Here is a 23,373-nt window from a genome sequence, read left to right as displayed (position 1 = left end):
AAGGTGCACTCAACAAAAGCTTACTGAACTTGGAACAAACTTCAGAGAATAATAGTTATCTTAATTACCCACATGGCTTTACAGTTTATACTGTACTCTACCATACATTATCTGATTTGATCACAAGAATCCTGTGATCTAGAGGGGAGCAGATCCATTGTCCAGATAAAGAAACTAAAGCTCAAAAGCTTCAAGCTATTTGCTTAAAGTTTTACAGATCTGAGACTAGAAACCAGGTCTTTTGACTCTTAAGTCAGTGCTCTTTCTTATTGTAAGGTTAATGGAATTAAACAGTCTCTCATTTTCTAAAAAGTTTCTTAAGAGTATGTTGCTACATAAAAGGAGATCATCAGTATTGCTGTCCTTGAATCAGTAAGAGAATCAACACTAAGTACAATACTGAGACCTATTGGTTTGAATAATACTTTTTTATATAATGATACTTTTGTTTACAGACCACACATATTTCATTTATTTGAGCTCATTCAGCTTTCAGCTCTGTATATCTTGGCTATGTATATAGCTTCCTGTTTAGTCTCTTAAGCACTGGTTCAGGTTCTTGTTTCTGAAGCTTGTCTTTTCCTTTCCTGTTTACAACAGTAACTCTGGGAAAAACACAGATCTTTTCATCTGAACCATACGTCTTTAACTTTGTCTCTCAGGCACTCTTGATCACCACCAGGGGGCAAAAGCCAACCATTTGGCTTCTCTGCAATACACTCTATATAGGACTTCACAGTACAGGGACCCTCAAGTGTCTGATTCTGACGGAAGCTCCCTACTAATTATTTCAACCACAGGGCACCAGGGAGAGAACAAAGGCTCGGCACAGAGGGCTCTTGTGGCACTTAACCACATAGCAACCAGAAAGAGCTCATGACAGCCCTGTCAGTTTAAAAGGAGCAATGAAATCCAAGAGTGTCTTTGAGTGACAAACAGTGGGAGGTGGGCTTTAATAACTGCAAACTCCAGAATGTGTGCGTTTTCTGATGTGTATTATGGTATTCATCAGCACATCCATTCAAATTGAGAATTAGCCTTGTCAACTCTCTTTCTCTGTGCAAATAACCTCTGATATTTGCATAGTGCAATTTTCCTTTTTAATCTTGATTCTCCACTAAGTTCTTGATGTATATTCCGCTGACAGGGTATCTTCTAGGAAATTATTCCTTTATTTTAAATCTACATTTCACATGTCTATGAAAAAAATGAAATCCAGAGACAAAGGAGAAGAAAGACAAGCAAATCCTGTTTGACTAACAGAATTTCTTCACAGCAAGAGGCAAGTGGGACCTAAATAGCAGGTTGGGTCCTTACAACTCTGATTCTAGCTTTCTCTGCCTCCCAGGCTCACTCAGCCTCTCTTCACCTCAGGAATAATGAATGAGCCTTTAGATAGGACTCTATTGGAGTGTTGAACGGTAGTTTTTCCCTGCCATTAGGGTAGCATGAAGTTTTACATTTAAAATTAAGATCTTTCTTTCAAAAAGTCTCAACATAAATCATGGACTCCGAGACAGAAGGGCGAGAAAGCTCAGAAAGAGTCCCCGAAGGCTGAGTCAAAGGGGATAAACGCATCTCCGGGTCGCGCGAGGAGGGTCTCTATCTCAGTCCCACCCACATCCAGCGAGAACATTTGAATCCCCGGGAAGCCCTTTCCACCCAGAATGGCTTCAGGATTTTCACCTGTTTTTCACTACGGTTAGTTAAGCTGAGCGCCCCACCTCATTAATTGGTTGTCTCTCGAGTGCGGACTCCGACCCCTGACCAAGCGTACTCCCCTCAACCCCTCCTCGATTCCATTCCGCGGCCCCGGGCTGGGGGCAAACCGCGCGATTCCAGCGCCAAACAGGAAACGCGGAGAGGGGTGGGTGGCTGGGGGCAGCGGCCAAGGGGCGCACACTCTAGTCGGCTTCCGGCAGCTCAAGGGTTACCGCGAGACGGCGGCGCGCGCCGCGGGGAGAGGCGGTTGCTGACAGGTGGCGCCTGCGCACTGGGAGCGCTCATTGTGCCCCGCAGCTGCCGAACCGCCCGCCCGCCCGCCGCCAGCCGCCAGCTTAGCGCGTCAGTCTGCAAGAGTCCAGTGGTGCGTGCGGAGCTTGCGGCCGACACTGCGGCCTCCTCCTCCTCCCCCTTCCCCTCACCCCCATCCCACACCCCCTTCCCCATCCCGGCTCCTTCACCCTCCGCCCACCCCCCACTCTCCGGACAAGAATGACCTGCCCGGAACAGCCCAGCAGCGTCTAGATGGCTTTGGTCACGGTCCAGCGGTCGCCTACCCCCAGCACCACCTCCAGCCCGTGCGCCTCGGTGAGTCCCTCTCGGTGGTCGCTCCGCTCGCTTCTGTCACTGCGGCTCCGCTTTGCCTCAGCGGGTCCCGCCGAAAGCCACTGCGCACGCGCCGCGCGGCTTCCCAGGCCTTGGCACTCTGCTGCCGCGAACCCCTCACACCCCTCCCCCGTCTTAAAGACCAGCTGCAGGAACTACGGGACGTTGATTTTTGCCTCCATCACCCTGAGCACCTTGCTCCTCACAGCCCTCGCCCTGATTCCTCCCCCCCTTTCCTCCCCACTATGGCATGCCTTCCTATGGCTTGAGCACTTCCTTTCGGGAATGAGTCATTCTTGCTTTTCACCCTCCCCCTTCTTTTACCCTCTGTTGCTCTGCTGCAGAGAGAGGACTGTGGGATTCCTGCGTTGCCCCTTGCACACACCCACATCCTTTCACCCACACCCATTTCATGGACCCGTTCAGTATTTGCACACTTCTTCAGGCTCTCCGGGGTGTGCCTTCCCCCAGTCATTTGCTGTCTTCCTTGTGCTCGGTACTGTTCGGATTCGATTGGACTGCTGAACACCGATAGTTACTCTGTAGATACTCTCCCCATCGAAAGGGTGGCAGTGGTCTTCTCTCCTTAAATCTCTTAGATTTCCTCAACGAGGTCCCGAAGCATTTGGCGCTGCTTGATGACCAGAGCCAATTCATTTCCATCTTAGACATTTATGTCTTACAATCATTGCACATGATCGTTCTTGTTGTTGGGTCGTGTTTGTATGGCTCGTTACTTCAGATGCCTGTGCCAATAAAGCATGCTTCCAGAAGAAAAATACCCTGTAAGCAGCCTTTTTTCTGCTGGGCCCTTCTTTACCTTCGCTCCTTGCCCCACCCCCACCCCGTTACTCTCCATTCTTTTAGGCCTTTTTTGTGAAAGTATTTATTTTTAAAAATAAAATATTGCACCAGTGGGGCAAAACGGGGTCTTCAAAAAACATTTTGATGTTTTAGAGGGAAACAGACAATGAAATTATGAGCAATTGGGAAGATCACATAGAACTTCTTGCAAAATTGTATCTTTTAAAAAACTGTGTTGGTTAATATAGTAGTCTCAAGTTGCAAAAAAGGTACTCAATACACACTATTCCACTCTATCTCGTTTTACACAGTAAAAAATTGGATTCATCTTAGTGTTTGTATGTGAACTGAAGTGAGAGCTATGATATCTTGAGAATATGTTGACTTGTGTGATTTCAATATAGTTTCCTGGATTTCACAATTTTATTGTATATAGTGGTGGTTTCCTTTTTTTTTTTTTTCACCCCTGAGCTTTCTTTTGCATTTGTTGTGACCATATTGACAACCATATCCTAATTCTAGAAGTGATTATATTTCAGACAGTAACTTAGCCTGCCTTCCAGAGATCAGAACTAGAATCCTTGAGTAAAAGTTCAGTGAGGCGGCTTTCCAGTGACTGCAAGGAAGAATTTTATAGCAGTAAAGTGGACTGCCTTGCAAAATATTGAGTGCCCATTACTGGAAGTATTCAGAGGCTAGGAGACCTTTGGCCTGGAAGGTGGTATTAAGAGTTCTTTCAATGGAGGACTTCCAAAGACTCTTTCCAATTCTTAAGTTTCTGTTATTTGAAAATAATTGCAGTACGAAGCTAGTAAAATATTTTAGGGTCCTCTGAATGCGAGTATCATAGGGATAAAAATTTAATATAATTTATTCTTATGTGTAAGTACTTTATGCTAGTTTTTTGAAAGTCATTAACATACAGACCATCTTAATTCACTGATTTAGGCTGAGAAAGCAATAGAATGGTAGTCAAATTATAAAATAAGCTAGGACCCATAATTATAGTAGCCTTATTTTCCTTGGGCATTGTTGAAAACAGTTTATGATACAATAAAAAAAATAAGTGATTAGGGCACAGTAAAGCCATATCCACTTGCTAGGACTTAATTTACCAAAACTTGGCTACTTTAGACTTTAGGTATGGTGATAGTCACTTTTGAATTGAATTGATAGATTGAATAGAGAATTGCATTGAATAGAGAATTGAATTGCTCATGTGGTAATCTCAGTTGTGCTAAAAGACTGATGTTTCTTAATCTACTTGCTATAGCCTAGTTATTTCAATTGTTTATATGTGGTCCTGGGTGCAAGGGAATTCTGTGGGATGTGAAATGATCAGCAGTGTGGTAGCCAGTTATCTTTTCCTTTCAGCTGTCTTCCTATTTCACTTCATCCAGATCGCTGTTCAGCTGAGTTGACTTGTGGTTCTTGTGTACCAGTATTTGGCTGCTGTTTGACCTGTATGTATTTTGTTTTTGCATCTCTTGGTGCATGAATAGTTTCAGTTGTTTGTTTTGAGAAAGAGATTGAGAGAGAGGGGGAGAGAGAGAACAAGCAAAGAACCAAGAAAAGAGACATTTAATTTTGAGAGACTGGAAATTTAATTTTTAAAAAATTAATCATTTTAAACCTCTTGTATTCCTATAGGGTGTGGGACATATATAATACTGTCAGCTCTGCAGTGTTCTTTCATTGTGCATTTAATGGACCTTTGCTGATCACCTTCTAGATGTGAATGATCACTACAGATACTAAGTTACATAAAATATCGACTCATCCATCAGGATCATGTAATCATGGTGATGGTGGTGGTAGAGGAGGTAGCAGCCAAGGGGTGAGGAGGTAGAAAAGGAGAGAGGAATGATACTGTGTGTGCATGAAGAGCCAGTTGGTATTTTCTGTGTTCAGATTAACTCACTAATGGTAATGGTAATAATAAGAGTAATAGTAAGAATAATAACAATAACTAACATTTCTTGGGCCTTTAGTCTATTTCAGGCATCGGGCAAAGTGCTTTACATGGATTAACTCATTTACTCCTCACAATAAGCCTCAGGGATTTTGCTTTTATCCCCATTTTACAGATGAGGAAACTGAGGCAAAGAAAAATTAAGGAATGCACCCAGTGTTGCTCAACCAGTAAGTTGTTGGGGCTATAATTCAAGTCCAGATGTGTCTGATTTTTTAAATTCAATTTTATTAAGACGTATTCACATACCATACAGTCATCCAAAATATACAATCAATTGTTCACAGTACCGTCATATAGTTGTGCATTCGTCACCACAATCCATTTTTTAAATACATTTTTTATTGTGTAATTTAATATGTATATATAACAGTGATAACTTTCAAAGTATGTTTTAACAAGTAGTTAAAGAGCAAATTCTAAAGAATGTTATGGGTCACAGTTCTACGATTTCAGTTATTTCCTTATTGTGAAATATAACACATATACAGAAAGGTGATAACTTTCAAAGTACAATTTAACAAGTAGTTATGTAGGTAATTTCAAGAATGTTATGAGTTACAGCTTACTGTAAACTATATAGTTATACAATAGTCTTAAAGAATCAAGGCTACTGGGTTGCAGTTTAACAGTTTCAGGTATTTCCTCCTAGCTATTTCAATACACTAAAAACTAAAAAGGGATATCTGTATAGGACATAAGAAAAACCTCCAGAATGACCTCTTGACTCCATTTGAAATCTCTCAGCCACTGAAACTTGATTTCTTTTCCTTTCTCTTCCCCCTTTCTCAGTCCCACGATGCTGGGTCCGGGCTCATCCCTGGGAGTCCTGGGAGTCATATTCCATGTAGGGGAGAGGATAGTGTGTTTACCTGCTGAGTTGGCTTAAAGAGAGAGGTCACATCTAAGCAACAAAAGAGGTTCTTTGGGAATGACTCTTAGGCACAATTATAAGTAGGCTTAACTTCTCCTTTGCGTAACAAGCTTCATAAGGGCAAGCCCCAGGATTAAGGGGTCGGCCTTCTAAATTGGTAGTCCCCAGTGCTTGTGAGAATATCAGTAATTCCACAAGTGAGGAAGTTTAATACTTCCACATTTTTCCCCAGTCCCTCAAGGGGGCTTTACAAATACACACTTTTATTCTCTGCCCAAATTACTTTGGGATGTACTGGGGCTTCACACTAACCTGTACAAACCAACCAGATACCACTCCCTATTTAAAGTTCCATGTAATTATGGTGTTTTTTAATAAACTGTGTCTCTGATTTTAGAATCTGCCATCTTTTCCTCCTTGGTGACCCAAGGAGAAGTATACAAAGTAAGTAGGTGGCCCTCAAACTAGGCATTGAAGGATGGCTTGAGTTTCTATAGGGCAAGATGGAAGCTGTGAAGAAGAGAGTATTCCAGATGGAGAGAAGGTGTGCATATCAAGACTTAGAGGCAGAAAAATACAAGTCGTATCTGGAGGAATAAATAGACCAGTTTGAAGAAGGGTTTGTTTGGGAGAGTAGTGAAAGACAAAGGTGAGGATGCAGCTGGGTGGGGGGGGTGCTTAGGAGTTTGAACTTTTTGAAAAAGATGATGGAGAGTCATTAGGTTTTTGAGGGGTTATAATCACAGTGGTGTTTGAAGAAAATTGATTTAAGTGAGTCGGAGGGATTTGAGGGAGGGAGAAAGAGGCCACGAGTAAAGCAAGTTCGAGGCTGTTGCAGTAGCCTGGGTGTGAGATAAATAAGAGACTGAACTGGAATAGTGAAGTGTGAATCAAAAGATAGGGACGGATGTGAGTGAGATAGATCATGAAGAAGAATCAAAAGATTTGGGGGTGACTGGATGGATATAGGGTATAGAAAAGGAGGAATTAAGAATGCCAACTCTTGGGCTATATTGTTCTCCCTAAATAACAGATGTTTCCTAATTAATTGGGGGCAATTTAAGAATTATCTCTTTCCCTCTATTCTTTCTGAGATGAATTTTCTGAGTGGATACCTATATTGATCCAGGGTCATGGAAACAAAGTGTAATACCATAATAACCTTTTACTTTTGTGTGGTGCTGTATATTTTTCAGAGTGTTTTTGTGTTTGTGATCTAATTTAGTTTCAGAACATCCTCATAAGTTATGCAGGATGTTTACTAAGGTTAAAAGACTTGCTGAAGGTTACAAAACTGGTTGATGTGAGAACATGCACCTGAGTTCTCTGGCTCCTGGTCCACATCTCTTTCCATGGTGTGATAAACGACATACATGTGCAGTTTCCGATCCTGAGAACTTGACTGTCTGCCTAGTAAGGAACCAAGGCTTGAGATACTGTCAAGAACATACACTCTTTTTTGAAATCCATTTATATTGCAACCTTGGCTACCTAAAACAGAATCATCCAAGTGCAAATCATTTTTAGATGATACTCTTATTTGAAGCCTAACTCTTATTTTACACATAATTCTTAAAAACTTGGATATTTAGCTTTCTTATTCTTAGATTACCAACAGAAAATAGGAATGCCAGTGGCAGGTGATGCTAAAGGCAGGTTTCTTATAGTGCTGGGAAATGATAGGTTATGGTTTCATAACAAGGGGAGGGGAAGAAAACCTATAAATAGCTGTCATAAGAAAAAATTTGGCAATCCTGGGCTACTTAATGTAGAGGCATTTAGCCCTCTAGGGCTCAGTAGTCCCTGAGAGCTACTATTATATGTTCATAATGATGACCCTGAGTCATCATAAGAAGGCTTAATCTTGTTTCGTATGTTCTTTTTAAGCGATCAAGATTGAATGTGGTGTATTTTTAGAAGACATCCATCCAAGTTTTACTAAAGCTTTGATGCTTAAGATGCACATTTCAGTTAACTGGGAAATTCATTTACATATATCTACATGTATAAATCTTATTTCCTGATGATGCTGAATAAATATTATTGAATTATGTATATTCAAATTTGTCCACATCTCTCCTCTTAGGCAGAGAAAATAAAACCCAGGCAATTATGAAATTGATTTATAGAAATATAAATACTTAAAAGTAAGGCTTTTTAACTTTTTGAAGACAGCTTTAGAAACTTTCCTAAACTGTGGAAACAATACATTGCTATTTTAGGAAATTTGGACAATACAGAAAAGTACAGAAAAGATAATAAAAGACACTTGTGCCATTGTTGTATTTTACATAGCTGACATGCTGCTGAATATATAATTTTGTGTCCTTGTTTTTAAAAAGCTGGGTATATATCATATATATATATATATTGCCATATCATTTAAATGGCTGCATTCAGTAGTTATAACTCATTATAACTTTTCCATTATTGTTGGACATTGAAGTTGTTTCCAAGTTTTTCTTTTGGTTATTTAAAATACATTGCAATGAACATCATTGGGTATAAATATTTGAATGCATTTTTTAAACATTTTTTTACTGTGAAAAATAGCATATGTACAGAAAGGTGATAACTTTCAAAGTATGATTTAACAAGTAGTTAGCAAATTTCAAAGAATGTTACGAGTTACATTTCCACAGTTTCCATTATTTCTTTCTGACTATTCTAATACCCTAGCAACTAAAAAGGAAATCATAAAATGTAAAACATTTATATAAAGATTCAGTTTTTTAATCCTTTGTTAAATCATATCTTGTCTGTAGCTACCCCTTTTTCTCATTTAATCACTTTCTCAATCATCAGGGATGTCTAGGCAGTGACCAGCCTAGTCATATTGAAAAGGACTGACAGCGTTATGGGAAAGGGGGGTCGCATATGATTGATGTTCTTGAAGAGGCTGTTGCCTCTGGGTTGTGGGACTTAGCTGGCATAGGAACTCTCCGGATGATTTAAGTTTCTGAAAAATAAACTTAGTGAAACTTTTAAAGAGTCTCAGATAAGGACCGGGGTATTCTTTAGGGTTTGGGGGACTACTGTTGATTTGGGCTTGTCCTCCTGTGGCTATTTGGCATATCTAGCCGAAGCTTGCATAAGAATAACCTCCAGGATAGCCTCTCGACTCCATTAGCTACTGTAGGCTTATTTTGTTACCTTTCTTTTTTCTTTTCCCCCTTTTGGTCAAGAAAAATCTCAATCCCTCGATGCCATGGCCAGGCTCATTCTTGGGGTCCATGTCCCACCATTTGACTGCATTTTGGAACTTTTATTTAAATTTCAAGAAATGCAATTACTGGATCACAGAGTATCATCAATTTTAAGGCTCCTGTTACATATTTAGAAAATGTTCCAATTACATTTATTCCAGTCAGCATAGGGTAAGAATGCTCATTTCTTCTAACCTTATTAACGCTGGGTATTCTCATTTCATTTTTAATTGTTACTAGTTAGTTTTTGAGGATAAAAAGTGGCATCTAGTTGGTTTGATTCATATTTTAGTAGAGAAGTTGAATGTTTTCCTAGTATTTATTAGGCATTTATATGTCTTTTTATAAAATACAGCTTTATTGAGGTTTAATTTACATACCCTAATATGCACCTCCTTCAATAAGTATACAATTCAATGATTTTTTAGTAAATTTACAGAGTTGTGCAACCTTCACTACAATGTTGTATTTCCTTTTTATGGGTTGTTTTTCATTGTTTTCAATTTGTGTACCCTCTTGATAAATTATGACTCTTGACCCTTTGTTATATTTTTTGCAAGTTGTTTGCTTTCAAATTGTTTGTATTGCCCTTAGGAAAAAATATACACTCCAAAGTTTTGCTAACAAGACATTTAATGAGCCCACCTTGCTTACCTCCTCAGCCTTGTCTCTTCTCCAAATCCCTGCCTTTGCACACTGCTCACGATAATGCTGACAAACCATGCTCCCTCTGGTCTCCAGGCTTTTGCACATTCCTGTTCCCTGTACCTGGAACACATTTCCTTCATCTCTTTGCCTGACTAATTTCTGCTCATCCTTCAGGTCCCAGCTTAAATGTCACATCTTCTGGGAAGCTTCCCTGACTACATCCCCAGACTATGGTAGGTGCTCCTTCTGTGTGCACCAAAGCACTCTAACCATCATGGCCTTTATCTCTTTACTTTACTTGATTATTTGATTGTTTTTCTCCCCACCTAACCTGAAAGCCACAGACTGCGTCTATTTGTATATTTTTTGTATCACCAGAGTTCAAAAATATTTGTTACATGATTCAATGGATGGATTGATGAATATTGTCGGAGACGATGAATACTGTTATATTTAGTAATCTTTTCCATTTTGAGTTCTTCTGTTGTTTTTAAGCATAGAAAGATATCCCCAGCCAAAGGAGTGACCAATCTTTAAGACTTTTGATACATATTTCCAAACTGTACTCCGGAAAGGCTGAATCAGTCTTTATTTACAAGCTGTGTAATAGAATGTCTGTTTCATTGTACTTTCATCAGCCCTGACTATTTCTCTTTATTATAGTAATATGTACACATACTGTGTACCAGACACTGTGCTGAGTACCTTACATGCATTATGTTAATTTTTTCATCACTACTGTGGGGTAGATATAATTATTATCTCTATGTTACAAAGAAAATTGAGTCTCAGAGACATAAAGTGAATTGCTCAAGGTTGTAGGTCTGCTTTCTGACCTCAGAATTCCTCTTAATCACTAGTATTTTACTGTTGTTTTAATTTATGTATATTTTTAATCTGTGTGATTAAACATTTTTTCAAATATTTGCTATTATATGTAACATATTCCTTGGTTTGTAAGTCACTCAAGTGCTTTGCTAGCTTTCTCCATGGGTACATTTTTTTCTGTGTTGATTTGTAAGTATTTGTATACTAAAAATAGTAACCTTTTTCTGTTATGTTGCAAATATCTGCCCCAGTTTTTCACTTGCAATTTTGTTTTGTTTTTTCATTTTGATGTACAGTCATTAAAAAAATTAATGTCATCAATCCAAAGTCTTTTTCTTTTTTGTTTTTCTTCCCACTATTTTTCTACTTACTTAAGTTTTCCATCAATAGAGTAGTTTGCTTCTCAAGAGGTATCTACAGGGCTCTTGTCCTTTCTATCTAGCATTAAGTGAGAGGGAACAGATTCCAGTTTATGTCTAGTCTGAAAAAGCCACTGGGCAGAGGTCTGGAGTCCACACTGCCTTCTCTGTGGCACCATTAAATATCACTCCTGGTTCCAGCAGCTTAGGGCTTTATTGTTTTCCCATTAAATACCTGCTGTCCTGTTGGCTATAGCAGAGCCTGGCCCATTGTAGACATTCACATGTCCATGTTAGTTCAATTATTTGTTCATTCATTCAAAAACATCTAGCTGTAGTAGGGGATCTATTGTCAAAAAAACAAACAAAAAACAATGTGATTAATGATTAAACCCTTTACCCAACCTGAAATGTGCCAGATGTGGGTATACATGGGAGAGACCTAAGGACTCTTGTTAATTAGCAAATATTTACTTAGTGCTATTTTGTGCAGGTAGCCGCATCCATTCTCTTCCTCTGGCTCTTAGCACTGAATCCTTTTCAGATATTTTACAAACTGCCTTGCATTTTTCTTGCTCAACTGAGCAGCACAGCTGCTATTCACAGCACCTCTCATTTTTCCCATTTGTCAAGGGAAAGTCTGGTGAGGTGCTCTTGGTCCTGAAATGAAGTAAGGTCCATGGCTCCTTAAACTTCCTGAAAGATAGAGTGAAATATTTCACTTACTGAGTGGGAGAGGATTTGCTTAGAAACAAGTGGGGAGCGATAGTGTACTGTGTTCCAACCTAAATTTTATAGATCTGTTTGATTCTGTTAGAAAAATAAAAGGGTAATTTGGTACCTTTTTGTGTCCTGCACAGAACTTGATACTGAGGCTATCCATTTATTCACTCTTGTATGCCACGACTGGGGATCCAGTAGCCAGTTAGTCCCTGGCTTCAGGAAGTGTAGATTATAAATGGAAAGACTGGTATTAAATAAATAATTAGATTTCAGTGTAGGAATCACAACGTATATAAGCCCTGAGGAAGAGAAAGGTGAGCAAGGACTTCTGAGCGGAGCTTTAAAGAGTGGGAATTTGCCAACAGAGAGTTAGGGTGGGTAGTGGGAGGAAGGGAAGCATTCTAGGAAGGGTAAAAAGCATGAATTTAAGACACAGGGCTAGAAATAACATGCTGTATGCTGGGAACCACAAGCAATACAGTGTTGATGGGGTGTGAAGTACAAAAAACTGAGCTGGGGAAATAAAGATAATTTCTTCTGAATTGTAGAATCTGTGCCCTTACTTTTACCATTAATACAGTGTGTATGTGTGTATTCATGTTCTCTCGACTTTCCTTAAAGTGAATTTGTTAAAATGTGGGATTATGGCCAAGAATCCTAAAAGCATGACTATCCTAATAATAGTTACCTGTTTCAAGTGTTTGCTGTGTAACAGGCACTGCGCTCAGCTATAAACACATATCACAACAACCATCTGAAGGGAATACATTATTATTCCCATTTTACAGTTGAAGAAACTGATCCTCAGAGAGGTACCTAAGTTCCCACGGCAAGGAATGGCAGAACTGGGATTTAAACCCTGGTTGTCTCTTTCAGAATTTGTCTCCATGTCTAGGTAACTTTTTTTGTTTGTTTGTTTGTTTGTTTGTTTGTTTTAATCTTCATTTCATTGAGATATATTCACATACCACACAGTCATACAAAACAAATCGCACTTTCGATTGTTCACAGTACCATTACATAGTTGTACATTCATCACCTAAATCAATCCCTGACACCTTCATTAGCACACACACAAAAATAACAAGAATAATAATTAGAGTGAAAAAGAGCAATTGAAGTAAAAAAGAACACTGGGTACCTTTGTCTGTTTGTTTCCTTCCCCTATTTTTCTACTCATCCATCCATAAACTAGACAAAGTGGAGTGTCGTCCTTATGGCTTTCCCAATCCCATTGTCACCCCTCATAAGCTACGTTTTTATACAACTGTCTTCGAGATTCATGGATTCTGGGTTGTAGTTTGATAGTTTCAGGTATCCACCACCAGCTACCCCAATTCTTTAGAACCTAAAAAGGGTTGTCTAAAGTGTGCGTAAGAGTGCCCACCAGAGTGACCTCTCGGCTCCTTTTGGAATCTCTCTGCTACTGAAGCTTATTTCATTTCCTTTCACGTCCCCCTTTAGGTCAAGAAGATGTTCTCCATCCCACAATGCCAGGTCTACATTCCTCCCCAGGAGTCATATTCCACGTTGCCAGGGAGATTCACTCCCCTGGATGTCTGATCCCACGTAGTGGGGAGGGCAGTGATTTCACCTTTCAAGTTGGCTTAGCTAGAGAGAGAGGGCCACATCTGAGCAACAAAGAGGCATATGGGAGGAGGCTCTTAGGCACAATTATAGGGAGGCCTAGCCTCTCCTTTGCAGCAACCATCTTCCCAAGGGTAAAACCTATGGCAGAGGGCTCAACCCATCAAACCACCAGTCCCCTATATCTGTGGTCATGTTAGCAACCATCGAGGTGGGGTAGGCAAATACCCCTTCATTCTCCACAGGCTCCTCAAGGGGGCACTACATCTTTTTTTCCTTGTTCTTCTTTTTTTTTTTTTTTTAACTTTCCCTTCTTTTTTAAATCAACTATGAAAAAAAAGTTAAAAAGAAAACAAACATACAATAAAAGAACATTTCAAAGAGACCATAACAAGGGAGTAAGAAAAAGACAACTAACCTAAAATAACTGCTTAACTTCCAACATGTTCCTACTTTACCCCAAGAAAGTTACCTAATATAACAACATTTCTGTGAACTTGTTCCTACTATATCCATCAGAAATTAACACACCATACTCATTCCTGGGCATCCCCAGAACGTTAAATAGCTTATCTGTTCTTCTTGGATTATTGTTCCCCCTTCCTTAATTGCTCTCTATTGCTAGTTCCCCTACATTCTACACTATAAACCATTTGTTTTACATTTTTCAAAGTTCACATTAGTGGTAGCATATAATATTTCTCTTTTTGTGCCTGGCTTATTTCGCTCAGCATTATGTCTACAAGGTTCATCCATGTTGTCATATGTTTCACGAGATTGTTCCTTCTTACTGCTGTGTAGTATTCGATCGTGTGTATATACCACATTTTATTTATCCACTCATCTGTTGAAGGACATTTGGGTTGTTTCCATCTCTTGGCAATTGTGAATAATGCTGCTATGAACATTGGCGTGCAGATATCTGTTCGTGTCACTGCTTTCCGATCTTCCGGGTATATACGGAGAAGTGCAATCGCTGGATCGAACGGTAACTCTATATCTAGTTTTCTAAGGAACTGCCAGACTGACTTCCAGAGTGGCTGAACCATTATACAGTCCCACCAACAATGAATAAGAGTTCCAATTTCTCCACATCCCCTCCAGCATTTGTAGTTTCCTGTTTGTTTAATGGCAGCCACTCTAATCGGTGTTAGATGGTATCTCATTGTGGTCTTAATTTGCATCTCTCTAATAGCTAGTGAAGCTGAACATTTTTTCATGTGTTTCTTGGCCATTTGTATTTCCTCTTCAGAGAACTGTCTTTTCATATCTTTTGCCCATTTTATAATTGGGCTGTCTGTACTATTGTCATTGAGTTGTAGGATTTCTTTATATATGCAAGATATCAGTCTTTTGTCAGATACATGGTTTCCAAAAATTTTTTCCCATTGAGTTGGCTGCCTCTTTACCTTTTTGAGAAATTCTTTTGAGGTGCAGAAACTTCTAAGCTTGAGGAGTTCCCATTTATCTATTTTTTCTTTTGTTGCTTGTGCTTTGGGTGTAAAGTCTAGGAAGTGGCCGCCTAATACAAGGTCTTGGAGATGTTTTCCTACATTATCTTCTAGGAGTTTTATGGTACTTTCTTTTATATTGAGATCTTTGGTCCATTTTGAGTTAATTTTTGTGTAGGGGGTGAGGTAGGGGTCCTCTTTCATTCTTTTGGATATGGATATCCAACTCTCCCAGCCCCATTTGTTGAAAAGACCATTATGACTCAGTTCAGTGACTTTGGAGGCCTTATCAAAAATCAGTCGGCGATGGATCTGAGAGTCTATCTCAGAATTCTCAATTCGATTCCATTGATCTATATGTCTATCTTTGTGCCAGTACCATGCTGTTTTGGCAACTGTGGCTTTATAATAAGCTTCAAAGTCAGGGAGTGTAAGTCCTCCCACTTCGTTTTTCTTTTTTAGAGTGTCTTTAGCAATTCGAGGCATCTTCCCTTTCCAAATAAATTTGATAACTAGCTTTTCCAAGTCTGCAAAGTAGGTTGTTGGAATTTTGATTGGGATTGCATTGAATCTGTAGATGAGTTTGGGTAGAATTGACATCTTAATGACATTTAGTCTTCCTATCCATGAACATGGAATATTTTTCCATCTTTTAAGGTCCCCTTCTATTTCTTTTAGTAGAGTTATGTAGTTTTCTTTGTATAGGTCTTTTACATCTTTGGTTAAGTTTATTCCTAGGTACTTGATTTTTTTAGTTGCTATTGAAAATGGTATCTTTTTCTTGAGTGTCTCTTCAGTTTGTTCATTTCTAGCATATAGAAACATTAGTGACTTATGTGCATTAATCTTGTATCCCGCTACTTTGCTAAATTTGTTTATTAGCTCTACTAGCTGTATCGTCGATTTCTCAGGGTTTTCTAGATATAAGATCATATTATCTGCAAACAATGACAGTTTTACTTCTTCTCTTCCAATTTGGATGCCTTTTATTTCTTTGTCTTGCTGGATTGCCCTGGCTAGCACTTCCAGCACAATGTTGAATAACAGTGGTGACACCGGGCATCCTTGTCTTGTTCCTGATCTTAGAAGGAAGGCTTTCAGTCTCTCACCATTGAGTACTATGCTGGCTGTGGGTTTTACATATATGCTCTTTATCATGTTGAGGAAGTTTCCTTCAATTCCTGCCTTTTGAAATGTTTTTATCAAAAAGGGATGTTGGATTTTGTCAAATGCTTTTTCAGCATCTATTGAGATGATCAATTGATTTTTCCCTTTTGACTTGTTAATGTGTTGTAATACATTGATTGATTTTCTTATGTTGAACCATCCTTGCATGCCTGGAATGAACCCCACTTGGTCATGGTGTATGATTTTTTTAATGTGTCTTTGGATTCGATTTGCAAGTATTTTGTTGAGGATTTTTGCATCTATATTCATTAGGGAGATTGGCCGGTAGTTGTCCTTTTTTGTAGCATCTTTGCCTGGTTTTGGTATTAGATTGATGTTAGCTTCATAAAATGAGTTAGGTAGTGTTCCATTTTCTTCAATGTTTTGAAAGAGTTTGAGTAAGATTGGTGTCAGTTCTTTCTGGAAAGTTTGGTAGAATTCCCCTGTGAAGCCATCTGGCCCTGGGCATTTATTTGTGGGAAGATTTTTGATGACTGATTGCATCTCTGCTTGTGATAGGTTGATTGAGGTCTTCTATTTCTTCTCAGGTCAGTCTAGGTTGTTCATATGTTTCCAGGAAATTGTCCATTTCTTCTACATTATCCAGTTTGTTGCCATACAGTTGTTCATAATATCCTCTTATAATTTTTTTAATTTCTTCAGGATCTGCCGTTATGTCACCTTTTTCATTCATTATTTTGTTTATATGGGTCTTCTCTCTTTTTGATTTTGTCAGTCTAGCTAGGGGCTTGTCAATCTTGTTGATCTTCTCAAAGAACCAACTTTTGGTGATATTTATCCTCTCTATTGTTTTTTTGTTCTCTATGTCATTTATTTCTGCTTTAATCCTTGTTATTTCTTGTCTTGTACTTGGTTTAGGATTGGTTTGCTGTTCATTTTCTAGCTTCTTCATTTGATCCATTAGTTCTTTGATTTTGGCTCTTTCTTCCTTTTTAATATATGCATTTAGTGCTATAAATTTCCCCCTTAGCACTGCTTTTGCTGCATCCCATAGGTTTTGATATGTTGTGTTCTCATTTTCATTCGTCTGTATATATTTAGCAATTTCTCTTGCTATTTCTTCGTTAACCCACTGATTGTTTAGGAGTGTGCTGTTTAACCTCCAGGTATTTGTGAATTTTCTAAGTCTCTGATGGTTATTGACTTCTAATTGTATTCCATTGTGGTCAGAGAATGTGCTTTGAATAATTTCAATCTTTTTAAATTTATTGAGGCTTGTTTTATGTCCCAGCATATGATCTATTCTGGAGAAAGTTCCATGAGCACTAGAAAAGTATGTGTACCCTGGTGATTTGGGATGTAATGTCCTGTATATGTCTGTTAATTCTAATTCATTTATCAGATTGTTTAGGTTTTCAATTTCCTTATTGGTTTTCTGTCTGGTTGATCTATCTATAGGAGAGAGTGATGTGTTGAAGTCTCCCACAATTATTGTGGAAACATCAATTGCTTCCTTTAGTTTTGCCAGTGTTTCTCTCATGTATTTTATGGCACCTTGATTGGGTGCATACACATTTACGATTGTTATTTCTTCTTGTTGAATTGCCCCTTTTATTAGTATGTAGTGGCCTTCTTTGTGTCTCAAAACATCCCTGCATTTAAAATCTATTTTATCTGAGATTAATATTGCTACACCTGCTTTCTTTTGGCTGTAGCTTGCATGAAATATTTTTTTCCATCCTTTCACTTTCAGTTTCTTTGTGTCCCTGTGTCTAGGATGAGTCTCTTGTGTGCAACATATTGATGGTTCATTTTTTTTGATCCATTCTGCGACTCTATATCTTTTAATTGGGGAGTTTAATCCATTTACATTGAACGTTATAACCGTGAAGGCATTTCTTGAATCAGCCATCTTATCCTTTGGTTTATGTTTGTCATATATATTTTTCCCCGCTCTCTATTAATATCCTTTATTGTACCCATACCGAATCTCTTTAGTACTGAACCTTTCTCCAAGTCTCTCTGTCCTTTCTTTGTTTCTCTGTCTGTAGGGCTCCCTTTAGTATCTCCAGTAGGGCAGGTCTCTTGTTCGCAAATTCTCTCAGCATTTGTTTGCCTGTGAAAAATTTAAGCTCTCCCTCAAATTTGAAGGAGAGCTTTGCTGGATAAAGTATTCTTGGTCGGAAATTTTTCTCACTCAGAATTTTAAATATATCGTGCCACTGCCTTCTTGCCTCCATGGTGGCTGCTGAGTAGTCACTACTTACTCTTATGCTGGTTCCTTTGTATGTGGTGAATTGCTTTTCTCTTGCTGCTTTCAGAACTTGCTCCTTCTCTTCTGTGTTTGACAGTGTGATCAGAATATGTCTCGGAGTGGGTTTATTTGGATTTATTCTATTTGGAGTTCGCTGAGCATTTATAATTTGTATATTTATGTTGTTTAGAAGATTTGGGAAGTTTTCCCCCAAAATTTCTTTGAATATTCTTCCTAGACCTTTACCCTTTTCTTCCCCTTCTGGAACACCAATGAGTCTTATATTTGGACGTTTCATATTATCTATCATATCCCTGAGGTCCATTTCGGTTTTTTCAATTCTTTTCCCCATTCTTTCTTTTATGCTTTCATTTTCCATTCTGTCATCTTCCAGGTCACTGTTTCGTTGTTCAACTTCCTCTAGTCTTGTACTATGAGTGTTCAGAATCTTTTTAATTTGGTCAACAGTTTCTTTAATTTCCATAAGATCATCCATTTTTTTATTTAGTCTTGCAGTGTCTTCTTTCTGCTCTTCTAGGGTCTTCTTGATATCCTTTGTATCCCGTACTATGGTCTCATTGTTCATCTTTAGTTCTTTGAGTAGCTGCTGTAGGTGCTGTGTCTCTTCTGATCTTTTGATTTGGGTGCTTGGGCTTGGGTTATCCATATCGTCTGGTTTTTTCATATGCTTTATAATTTTCTGTTGTTTTTGGCCTCTTGGCATTTGCTGAACTTGATAGGGTTCTTTTAGGATTTGTAGACCAATTGAAGTCCTTATCTCTAATTTATCAGATTTAAAGCTCCATGGAGTACACTTTCTCTAACTAACCAGCAGGTGGCATCCAAGGGCCACCTGTTCTCCACAAGCCAGTTCTCCCCTGCTTAGCCTTTTTGGTGAGTGGGGGAGTGAGTCTTGTGGGGTCCAATTGCTGTACCAAGCTTGCGTGTGTAGTTGGTGTTGCCCGCCCTGTATATGGGGCGTGTTTCTGGGCAGTCAGGGAGGGGGGTGGCTCTAACAATCAAATCTCCCTGGTGATCCTAGAGTTTTAAAGCTGCTGCAATAGTCTAATCCTTCAGTTCAGTCCTGCCACATTTTGTCTCTGCCACTGACCCACAATTCCTTGGTATTGGCGTATGGCTCCTGAGACTTGCAAGTGGGCCCCTCTTCCAGGCTGTGCACCCCAGGTCCTCTGTTGAGGGATGACTGTGCTATGTCACAGGTGAGTGCCGTCCCCCCAGGGCAGTTCTGGGCTGCTGGGCTGTGTAGGGAGGCTCCTAGTCTGCTGGAATGATGGCTGAATGGGGCTTTGTTAATTCACATTGCTCCACCTTCCCAACTCTGGGACAATCAGCTGAGGTTGCAGGGAAGGCTAATGTCCACACCCAGTTTTGTAGTATGTGCCTGTTATTTGAAGCGCTTCTGTCACACTGGGTTGTCTGGGGCAGCTCTGGGCTATGGGGCTGGCGATGGGTAGGAGTGTTTCCTGTCCACCAGGATCATGGCTGTGAGCAGACACCCTCCTTTTCTTGGGAAGTTGTGGTGTTTAGTGAATTTTCTCAGCCACTGGATTATTGCCTTTTGTCTCAGAGCTCTCTTAGTTCTGCTCTTTTCTTGACCTGCCCAAATTGCAAGTCTTTGAAGCTTTTTGTATTGGGCTTCTTAGAGTAATTGTTTTAGAAAAAGAAAAAAGGATTAAAAAAAAGGGCCCTCCTCACGGATCTAATGGGTTATTGAAATGCTAAGAGACAAAGCAGTTAGGGCCATTAAGGAAAGGTCCACAGGGCTGAGAGATCAGCTTTTCTTTGGGATTTGCATATGAACCTCAGGGCCTGAGCTCTGCCCTTCCCCTTTCTATGTTCACCAGAACTCCAAAAATCCTCCACTTTTATTTTGGAGTTTTTCGTGTTGTTTTTTTCTATGCCTGTCTCCTCTCTGCTGGGCTGGCTGCTCTCAGATTCTCTGGTGTCTGGTCTCAGTCTTTCTATGGTTGGAGTTTGGATCAGTAGGATGATTTTCTGATAAGGGCTGCCACTGCAGTTCTCCCTTCTCCTTCCCGGAGCTGACAGCCCCTCCTCCCACGGGACTGAGCCTGGCAGGGAGGTGTGCGGGTCCCCTGGCCACAAAAACTTACAGATTTCGCTGATCTCAGCAGTTCCACGTTTTCATGAGTGTTGTATGAAGTATGCCCAAAGTCAGATTGCTCTGTGATGTCCAGTCCACGCAGTTTCTGGCTTTCTGTCTACTTTCCTGGAGGAGTAACAGTGGTTGCATTGTCAACAGCCCAGCTGACAACTGCCTTTTCTCGGGAGTTTCACTGAAAATCAGACAGGTAGTAAGTGAGCAAAGCTGATATCTGCGGGCAGGTGCTGCCAAAGCACTCTTCCTCCCAAGCCCCCACTCCCCCCACACTCCTGCCACGACGAGGGCCCGGCCGGGCTCATGCGGGCCCAGGTAGCGGCCGCCGCACCTTTGGGAGGCTGCCTGCGCCCTAGGCCAGGCCAGCGACCCGCTCCCGCCAGTCAATTGGAGGCCCGCGGGAACAGTGGACTCACGAAAATACTTCGGGTCACCGCCGGCCACCTTACATCCACCACAAACGCCTAGCGCACGGCACTCTGCTGTCTCCTCTGTGGTGTCTCAGGATCCGGGCGCTTGCGGAAGCCTCTAGGTAACATTTGATCTTTTCTAGTGTTCAGTCATTTAGCTTCCCTTTTGCCCTGCTTTCATTTGAATCACTGCAATCTGAGTCATTTCACTGCTTGTAACTTGGTACTTGATAAACTTAGTTAAGCAGAAATTTGTGGAGGGCCGCCTCAAGCCCTGTGGGATGATATAAGGCATTATCCTTGCCTTTGAGAATTTATAGGTCCTGGAGGAAGAGGGGACAGCTAAAAACTAAACATCTATAATAAAAAACTTAGCATAGTGAGTGCAAGAGGAGAGGCACAAACCAAGTGTATCCATGGGAAGAAGACCATAGTTCTGAAGGGGATAATGGGCAGGGAATGTAGAAGAAACCTATTTGAAAAGATGGAGAAAGAAATATTTTTGCAGCTAGGAAAATAAAAGATATGTTATTTATTTCTAATATTAATCCTTTTCTGCTCCATTAACAGTTAGAAGCCAGTTTTTTTTGTTTGTTTGTTTTGTTTTGTTTTGTTTTCTGCAGGGTGATTCTTGTAAGATATAGTTGTCTAAGACATGCTAGTCAAATACTAAACCTATCGTTGGGAAAGTGTGTGTTTTTAGGTATTGCCTTGCTCTCCACTTGTTCTTCCTCTCCTATCCTTATACCTATCCCCACTTAAAACAAAACAAAAACCTTGTTTACTTTTTTATTGCTTTGGACAGATAGGAGAATGTAAGAAATTATATTTATGGTCAGAAAGTCCTGTTTGTGGGATAAACACGTCATGCTGGATGACAAGAATAAAGATATCTGAAGTTTAACGACGACATCTCTGTGCAACTTCCTCATGGGAACAATGATTCTTCACTTGCTGCTTCACACATTTTTATAGAAACAACAAGAATTTGAGAGAGTCCTCTTTTCATAATTAACAATATTACCATGTCTCAGGTGGAAATTCGATTAAACCACGGTAACATAGCACGTTATCTTACTCTATTAAGGACGCCCATTGATTCCTTGGGATTTGAGAAGGAGATTTGGTTTAGAATAAAAATAGTATCTATCAGTTATTCTAATAAGCAGAATCCCTAAAAGTCTTCATTTTCCTCTTCTTAGACCTTCAAAAAATATCTATGGCAATTTGAAGCAGTCTAACACTGTGGTTGAGAGTATAGGGTCAAACTATCTGCCTGAATTTGAACCCTGGCTTTATAATTTACTAGACTTGGACTGTCACTGAACTGCTCTAGCTTCAGTTTGCCCACATGTAAAATAAAGGTAATAATAGTGCAACCGTCACAGGAATTGGAAGTATTAAATGAGACAATGTATTTGTGCCATACCTGGCATCAAATAAGCATGCACTCAGTAAATATTAGTCATTCTTATAACGATGGTGATTTAGGGTTGGTATTTAGTAATTAAGCAGTTTTTTTCATTATAACAGATTTGGTGGGGAAGATATTTGCGTTTTGACAGTGTAATTCAAATGGATAGCCTATTTCAGAGGTTGGTTTTATCTTTTATCTTTTTTTTTTTTCTTTTTTACTCAATGGAATAATGACTTTTTTTTTTTTTTTATTGGGGAGTCTCTGTTCTAGTTACCGATCCCCACAGCAAAGTATGTTGTGTATGATTTTGTAATGACCCTGGAGCAACATCTTGACAGATGAATGCAACTGTAATCTTTAAAAATCTCCTTCCCTTAAGAGTTTATTAATTTACTAAGCCACGCTTGGCAGCATATTAATCTATTGGATGTTTTGCTATATGGTAGGACCGATCATTGCAAATGGTCACCTTAGTTTTTGTAGTCAAATCATGGATTGTATTGGTGTTTTTAATGTTTGAGACTGTAGGTCATGTGGCAAAATAGAACAGAAATTGCCAGATATTTTTTAAATATGAGAAATAGGAAGACACTGAAAGTATTCACGAGTTTAAATATATCTTTGTACAAGGAAACAATAGGTGAGATGAATGATCTGTCTAATCCAGCCATAACAAGCAATTTGTGTTGAATTGAATGCAGCTTTTAGAAGGTGCATTTCCAAAGCAACAGAACGATTTCACACATGATCTAAAAAGAGTTAGTTCGTTCAGGCTTTGGTTGCATTTTGATTATAATTTTTATTATTGAATCCTGTCAAAATATAGGGGCAACTTATTTCTTCCTAGAAAAAATTTACATCAATGTTTCTTTGAGCACAATATTTTAATTTGTCTTCTGGGTCTGTCAGTATCAGTTGCAACTTTCTCAACTGGGAGCATTTTTATGCTGATTATGTGGTTTTCAATTAAACATCAAAGGGAACTTTACTGGCTGTAAAGGAAGTCTGGTTAGGCAAGGTGTGGCTGAAAAATTCAGGAACTCCAATACTTGGCTACAAAACATTCTTGCATGATACTGAATCTTGAAAATTAAGTCTAGGACTTTTAGGAAAAAGAAAATATTCTTAGGAGATTTCCCTTTAAACAGCATTTTGTGGGATCTTAATCTCGAAGGCTAAAGAAAATTAAGAGAATTTTATTAAACAAAACCATGAAAAGTCTTTTTGTGCTTTTGATAATTGTTTTA

At 39.4% G+C, this 23,373-nt stretch overlaps 1 protein-coding gene across 2 annotated transcripts in view; it reads left to right on the top strand.

The window, feature by feature from the left end:
* Window positions 1-2,232: 2,232 nt before the first annotated feature.
* SSH2 (slingshot protein phosphatase 2) overlaps window positions 2,233-23,373 on the top strand; it is a 312,067-nt gene continuing 290,926 nt past the window's right edge. For both annotated transcript variants that reach the window (XM_037808537.1, XM_037808535.1), the window contains exon 1: window positions 2,233-2,310. In XM_037808537.1, the coding sequence (XP_037664465.1) occupies window positions 2,248-2,310 (63 nt within the window). In that variant the 5' untranslated portion in view covers window positions 2,233-2,247. The remainder of the gene's footprint in view (window positions 2,311-23,373) is intronic.

This window comes from Choloepus didactylus, chromosome 18 (assembly GCF_015220235.1).
Source record: "Choloepus didactylus isolate mChoDid1 chromosome 18, mChoDid1.pri, whole genome shotgun sequence".
Classification (NCBI taxonomy): Eukaryota; Metazoa; Chordata; class Mammalia; order Pilosa; family Megalonychidae; genus Choloepus; species Choloepus didactylus.
This window is presented reverse-complemented; position numbering and strand designations above follow the sequence as displayed.